Source organism: Amblyomma mixtum, chromosome 10 (assembly GCF_055824585.1).
Source record: "Amblyomma mixtum isolate Tamu chromosome 10, ASM5582458v1, whole genome shotgun sequence".
NCBI classification, from domain to species: Eukaryota; Metazoa; Arthropoda; class Arachnida; order Ixodida; family Ixodidae; genus Amblyomma; species Amblyomma mixtum.
The window spans coordinates 23,849,812-23,857,315 of NC_143021.1; the positions used below are offsets into that span (position 1 = coordinate 23,849,812).

General features: G+C 51.0%; 1 protein-coding gene across 1 annotated transcript; it reads left to right on the forward strand.

Moving 5' to 3' along the window:
* Positions 1–592: 592 nt before the first annotated feature.
* LOC149325363 (uncharacterized) lies at positions 593–5,134 on the forward strand. Its single transcript, XM_089564245.1, has 2 exons — positions 593–1,968; positions 4,848–5,134. Exon 1 carries the CDS (start codon positions 593–595, stop codon positions 1,946–1,948), a length of 1,356 nt encoding a protein of 451 aa, XP_089420371.1. The 3' UTR covers positions 1,949–1,968; positions 4,848–5,134.
* Positions 5,135–7,504: the final 2,370 nt, after the last annotated feature.

Below are 7,504 nucleotides of genomic sequence, written 5' to 3' on the forward strand. Positions count from 1 at the left end.
TGATCATTGCTTCATCCTTTGCCGTGATGCCATGTTCTTTTGGGACATACTACAACGAACTCTTAAGAAGGACATTGAAATTACACCATACACTATTAGATTTCTGCCTGTTGGCAAAAACTCTGTTGTGCCTTATGACCTGTTTGTGTTGATTGGACTATTCAGTCTTTGGAAAAGTCGTATGATGGACAGACATGCCGAGCCACCAAGATCGTCCAAATCTGTGTTTCGTGAACAGTGTGATTTGGTGAGGAGTGTATATGCTGCACGCGAAGAACCTCCAAGCTGGCTGCCGTGCCTAGATGCATGTGTGTGGCTCCCTGAAGTTTGATGTTTTGATGGGGATGCAGTGTTGAGTTAGGCCTATGGCGGGCTCCTATTAAGCAGCCCGGTACCTTAAGACGCAAACCAGTTTCCTTGAAGTTTTGTCCCCTTTTTACGGAAGTTCTTCCATGCAATAAAGAAAAAAATCCAGCGGAGTGGCGCAGTGGAAGCGTGCTTGGCCCATAACCCAGATGTCCGTGGATCGAAACCACGCTCTGCTACTTTTTTTTTGCTCCCTCTCTCTCTCTTCTGTGGCAGGGTCTGTCACATGGCCACCCTGCTGATTGAAATTGAAATGCCTGCAACCTTTCCCCGCTCCCTCGTCCAGCAGAGTGGCGCAATCATTCTACTTCCGGCCACGCCAGTCAACGGTTGCAGAATCATGAGCTCCGGTGGAGCGGCGATAGCGGCCCTTGCTGGCCGCGGAAACAGGTCCGACATTGAAGCAGATAAGGATTACGAGATTATTTTGCCTACTCTGCCAACAGGACGTGTTGTTCTCAACACGGTGTTTTTGCACGGCGACGTGCGAGCGCGGCCTTACAAGGTCGAAGACTTTCGTGACGCCCTCGCCCAAGCGGGTGCGCTCCCCGACGTTGTGGCGTTGGGGGCGTACCAAATCAACCATGTTTGGGCGGTGACACTCAACAGCGCGGAAGCAACGAAGCGATTGGCGGCTTTCAAGGAGCTTCCAGTTAAAGGACGCCGGTGTCTTATATTGGACCCCGACGACCACGTGCTCAAACTGCGGCTACACTGGATGCTGCACGGCGTCGCCGACGAAGATATCCGGACTGCGTTTGCGGCCTTCGGGAACGTGACGGAGGTAACCCGTGAGCGTTGGCGAGTGCAAGGAGTGAAAGAAAAGGGCTCCACCACAAGGATAGTTCTGCTCAAGCTGAAGCCTGGAATGAAGGCGGACGACCTCCCCCACCAGATAAGAGTCGTCGGCGAGCTTGCCCTTGTGGTCGCGCCTGGGCGGCCCATGCAGTGTTTGCGTTGTCAGGGAAGCGGACATGTCCGACGTGACTGCAAGATACCTCGCTGCTCACGCTGCCGACGCTTCGGACATTCGGAAGATGGGTGTGTCCGCACATACGCTGCCGCAACGGTGCCCGCGCTTAGAGAGGAGACACCGGATGACGTTATGGACGTCGTCGAGGCTGAGGAAGCAGCCAAGGGGACCGATGGTATGGAAAGCTCTGTGGTGGCCCCAATCGTGACAACTCCGACGACCACTGAAAAAGAGCCGGGCGAGGGCGTGGACAAGAAACAGGTACTGCCATCCGTTGTTTCGGAGGTGCCTGTGAGCGAGGAAGCGCCCCTTGAAGGGACGAGTGTTCCGGCGGCATCGGCGGATGAGAACACCAATGTGGAGAACGGCGGCCGGTCAACGAGCGCTGGCAGTGCGCCGAAGCGCCCGCACGCCGACGCCGGTGACGGAGCGGATAAGCAGCTCCCTGGCAACGCCGAGGAACCACCAGCGAAAACTGTGCAGGGACGACGACCTTCCTTCAGACCGCAACCTAACGTCGCGACGGGCCGGAGGGCAGCCGAAAAGCCGCTCTCGCAGCACGTCCAGCCCGATAATTACGATGGCGGCGGGACTTCTGGAAGCGTCTAGCGACGTGCTAGGCGCGAAAGGTAAGCACCATACTCCCAGCGTCCATCTAAGGTACGAAAATGGCGATGCAACAGTCACTGAGCGTAGCAACGCTTAACGTCCGTGGGTTTGCATCGAAAAGAAAGCAAAGTCAAGTATACCGTATTTTAACGGACCAGGACGTGGACGTGTTGGCGGTTCAGGAAACCAAAATAGAAGGGGAAGAGGACACGGGGAGCATGGTGCAGCGTTTAACGTCGAGGTACGATGTGGCTGTTAGTCACGCGGTTGGCACATCGGCCGGGACTGACAGTGCAAGAAGAGATTTCATGTATGCAAGGTCGCTTTATTGTTTGTGAATTCGTTTTTCATAACAGCGAATGGCGCGTTCTTTGTGTTTATGCACCGAATGCGGCTGATGAAAGGTTAAATTTTTTCGTGAGCATCCAGCGATATCTAAATAGTGGGCGACAACTCGTCGTTATGGGCGATTTCAATTGTGTCTTACGTGCTCGAGATAAGACAAGTAGCCGCGCCTTTAGAGACGCAAGCACGGATGTTTTGTCGCAGCTAGTTGGCGAATTTTCTCTTGATGATGTAGCGGAGTGTTTGGAGGGAGCCCGCAGCGTGAAATACACGAATTTCCAAGGTTCTAGTCATGCCCGGCTCGACCGTACTTATTTATAGTTGGATGCGATTCCGAAATGTCAAAATTATGTCGTTATGCCAGTGTCTTTTTCGGATCACTGTCTTGTGAAATGTACAATCGGCCCTAGAAACCGAAGGAAAAAATTTGTGTGGGGACTGTGGAAGCTAAACTCCAAACTCTTAGAAGATGAAGCTTTAGTTGAAATAATTGCAGGGAAGCTTAAAAGATAGAACAACGGCCTTGCACCACCATTGGAGAGTAGTGGGAATGGTGCAAACAAGAAATTAAGATGAAAGCTATAGACAGAGGCAGTTGTATTCGACATGACGAAAAGCGTGAAGAAGCTTGTTTAAGGGCAACACTAAATCAGTTAATAGCGCACGAGTGCAAAGAGCCGGGGGTCTATAATGACGATATCAGAAAACTGAAAAAGAAAATTGAGTTATTAGATGAAGATCGATATCGAGAAGCGCTCGTTCGCGCCAAGGCCGAAAGATGCGCAGCAGGCGAGACGCCCACTAAACGGCCTCTCGGTCTCCAGAAAGCGCATGGTCGTCGAAACGACATAGAAGAGATAGAGTGGAACGGCAACCTCGTGACGGATAAAGACGGCATTGCACGTGCGTTTTACGAATACTATCAGCAACTGTTTGCATTTCGCGACATGAACATGGACAGGTTTAAGCGCGTGTTTCTTTCGTCCTTGCCACGACTAGATGCTGACACAACAGAAAGGTTGGAGCTGCCGATTTCCGAACATGAAGTTGAGCGTGCCATTGATAATCTAAATCCAGGGAAGTCGCTAGGGCCTGATGGCTTGAGCGCGGCTTTTTATAAAGCATTTAAAAAAGTGTTGTCCCCATTGTTAGCTGCAGTATTTAACGGAGGCTACGATCTTAACTTGTTGCCGCTTTCTTTTGCGTCGTCACATACTGTACTAATCCCTAAAAAAGAACAAACTGAGAAATTGAGATTGGTGACGTCATACAGGCCAATAGCCCTAACAAATGTTGATTACAAGATACTAATGAAAGTACTAGCAGCCAGATTACAGACCGTTATTAAGGAGATTGGTGGGCCTCACCAGACTTGCGGGAACAAGGGAAGGACCATTGCTACGAACATACATAAGGCGAGATGCGTACTGGAGTGTTGTGATGCAACATGCGGTAGCGTTGCGGTTCTGCAACTCGACCTTGAAAAGGCGTTTGATTGTGTTTCGCATGATGCCTTGTTTGCAGTTCTACATTACATTAATGTGGGTTCTGTTATCAGTGAGGGCGTAGCCTTGGCGTACCGAAACTGCACTACAAGATTAATTGTCAACAAGGAACTTGGTGCACCCGTGAACGTGCGACGTTCGGTGCGTCAGGGTTGCCCCCTCAGCCCGCTTCTGTTCTGCATTTATATTGAAACTTTGTGCTTGTCAATCCTTGAGAATGAATCTGTACAGGGCTTCCAAGTCCACATGACGGAGGTCAAAATTTTGGCGTATGCTGATGACGTAGCCGTCTTCTGTACGAACAGAGAGATCGTTAGTGTGGCAGTCGAAGCCGTGAAAGATTTCAGCACGACCACTGGAAGTCCGGTGAATTGGGGAAAGTGTCTAGGGTTTTGGCACGGAGAGTGGCCATCGACGCCTTACACGTTTGCCAACGTGACTTGGGCCACAACACCGGTTAAGTACTTGGGTGAGCCTCTAGAATGCTATGAAGACAGTGAGCCATTTTGGCGCGATCAAGCCCAAGAAATCCGTGAGAGGGCTGACAAATGGAGCGGTGTGCCGCTGTCTATCATTGCACGCGCAACGGTGTGTAATCTGTTTTTTGTTGCCAAGTTGTGGTATGTAATGCAAACGCTTCACTGTTCCAGGTTAAACATTCAGAGGCTGCATCGGGTATTTGCCGCTTTTGTTTGGGCGTCGAATTGGGAACGGTGTACACGGGATAACTTGTTTCGGCCTGTCAAAGACGGGGGTCTTGGGCTAGCACACTTATTCGCCCGACAGCTCGTAAACAGATTCATTTTCTTCCGCGACGTAAATGATCCATTTCTGCGCACTGTTTGCCAAGTAAGGCTCGTGCGGGCGTTGCCAAATTTTGTTGTTGCCACAGAAAGTATGCCAGGGCGCCTTTTTGGTGTTTTAAGAGAAGTCGTAAACAGCGTCATAATTTTGACAACTCGTTTTTCGATTCAATATTTGTGTTCATACAATAGGAAAAAATTGTATAAGGATGTGTGCGATGACTTTTTCTCCGTTCCTGTGTACAGAGCCTTGTACAACGGCTATCCGGGTCAAGATGTATTGAAGCGGGTCAAAAGGATGCCAGTTTCCCCAGGAGTAAAAACGTTTTTCTTTAAGCTGCATACTGGAACGTTGTCGGTAAAAACATTTCTTGAGGACAGGGGTTTTTTTCTGCCATGGGGGTCGCTTTGTTTAATATGCAAACAGCCTGAGACAATAGATCATGTTTTTCTACACTGTTGGGAGGGGGTTTATTTTTGGGACGTGCTGCAAAGAACCCTTAAAAAAGACTTACCGTTAGATACACATAGCATCAGGTTGCTATCAACAGATGACGAAGACGGCATACATTTTGATACCGTCATGTTAATCGGTCTGCGCAGCCTCTGGCGGTCCCGGATGTCTGGGTATCATTTAGACCCCGATGCTCGCCCTGCAAGGCTCTACTTTCGTGAAAGTATGCATGCCTTTGTTGAAATGTACAAATTGAAGTGTACAGTTGCAGAATGGCTGCCAAGATTAGAGCCCTTGATCCATTTGAGAGAATTTTAAAACGACAACGTCATCCCACCTAAGGATGACAGCTTCCTTATTACTATCATTTTCACGTGAACTTTTGGCTGTGAGTTCGCTTAACTTTTCCGTGTACGATTTTGTACTATGTAAGTATCCGGAAATAAAGAAAAAAAAGCGGAGTGGCGCAGTAGAAGCGTGCTGGGCCCATAACCCAGAGGTCCGTGGATCGAAACCACGCTCTGCTAATTCTTTTTTTCTCTCTCTCTTCTGTGGCAGTGTCTGTCACATGGCCACCATGCTGATTGAAATTGAAATGCCTGTAACCTTTCCCCGCTCCCTCGTTTAGCAGAGTGGCGCTACCCGACATCATCGGGTAGCGCCACTCTGCTAAACGAGGGAGCGGGGAAACTTTCTTCTTTCAGCTGCACACAGGTACCTCACCTGTTAAAAGCTGGTTACATGAAAGAGACATATACGTCCCGTGGGGCACCCATTCCCTTCTGTGAAGGAAGGAGGAAACAATTGACCATGTTTTTGTCGACTGTAATAATGCAATATTCTTTTGGGACTTGTTGCAGCGAACCATAAAGAAAGATTTGCCGCTCACTCCGCACGGCATTAGGTTTCTGCCTGTCGAAGACGATGGAGCTCCATATGACACCATTTTTCTGCTTGGCTTGCATGCAGTGTGGCCTAGTGCCATGGCATATCGCCATTGCGATCCTGGAGCCAGATCTGTGTATCAATATTTTGGTGAGAGTGTCCTGAAAATTTACGATGTGTTAAAGGACCGAGGTTTTGACGAAGAAATTGTATCCCTTTTCCAGAATCTATCCCAACTGAAGAAGTTGGAATGGTCGCTTTAAGCGAGGAGTGCTGTAGCCATGTAAATAGCCATGTAAATAGTCACATAGGTTATAATACACTGTATTCCCACGCCTTTGAAGGCAATAAGAAAAAAAAATTAGCAGAGTGGCGCAGTGGGATTCTAGTTCCGGCTACCGTTCGGTGCGGACGCAGAATCATGGGCTCCAACGGAGCAGCGACAGCGGTCCTTGCCGGCCGCGGTAACAGGATTGAACACGCTGAACATGACTATCAGATTATTCTGCCGACATTGCCTACAGGACGTGTTGTTCTCAACACCGTTTTTTTGCACGCTGACGTGCGAATGCGACCGTACAAGGTCGAAGATTTCAGGGATGCTCTCGCCAACGTTGGCGCGCTCCCCGACGTGGTAGCGTTGGGGGCGTACCATATCAACCACGTCTGGGCGGTGGCGTTCGACTCTGCGGATGGTGCTAAGAAATTGGCTGCGCTGAAGGAGCTGAAGGTGAAAGAACGCCGCTGTCTGATCATCGACCCCGAGGACCAGCAGCTCAAGTTGCGGCTCCACTGGTTGCTGCACGGCGTACCCGATGAAGATGTCCGAACGTCTTTCGCGGCGTACGGAAAGGTGACGGAGGTGACGCGGGAGCGTTGGCGCGTCGAAGGCGTCAAGGAGAAGGGCTCGACAACGAGGACCATTCTTCTGAAAATGAAACCTGGCATGAAAGTGGACGACCTGCCTCATCAGGTACGAGTCGGCGGCGAATTGGCCCTCGTTGTGGCGCCTGGACGCCCAATGCAATGCCTACGTTGTCGCGGCACAGGACACGTCCGACGCGAGTGCAAGGTGCTCCGGTGCTCAAAATGCCAGCGGTTCGGCCACACTGACGTCGAGTGCGTTCGCACGTACGCGACAGCTACAGGGCCAGTACTCACGGACGAGGCGGCTGATTTGACCATGGACGTGGTTGAGGCAGAGGATGCGGCGAAAGGCACTGACTCAGCCGATAAGCGCCAGGCAGTGACGGCCTCTTCAAAACCGGGCAGCGGTGACGCCAAGGGCAACGACGCAACTAGAGAGGCGGAGGGCGCCGAACCGTCAAGGAGCGCGGATAACCCAGACAAGGGCGGCGCACACACTGCTAGCGTCACCGCAGCAGCTAAGCGACCCCACGACCAGACCGGCGGCGATGGAGACAAAGTGACAGTAACCAACGTCGAGGAGCCGCCAGCGAAATTGGCCCAAGGGCGGCGGCCCAGTTTCAAGCCGCGGCCTAATGTCTCGTCGGAAAAGCGGGTTGACGACAAGGGGCCTGTGCAGCAGAGCCAGGCTCTTGCA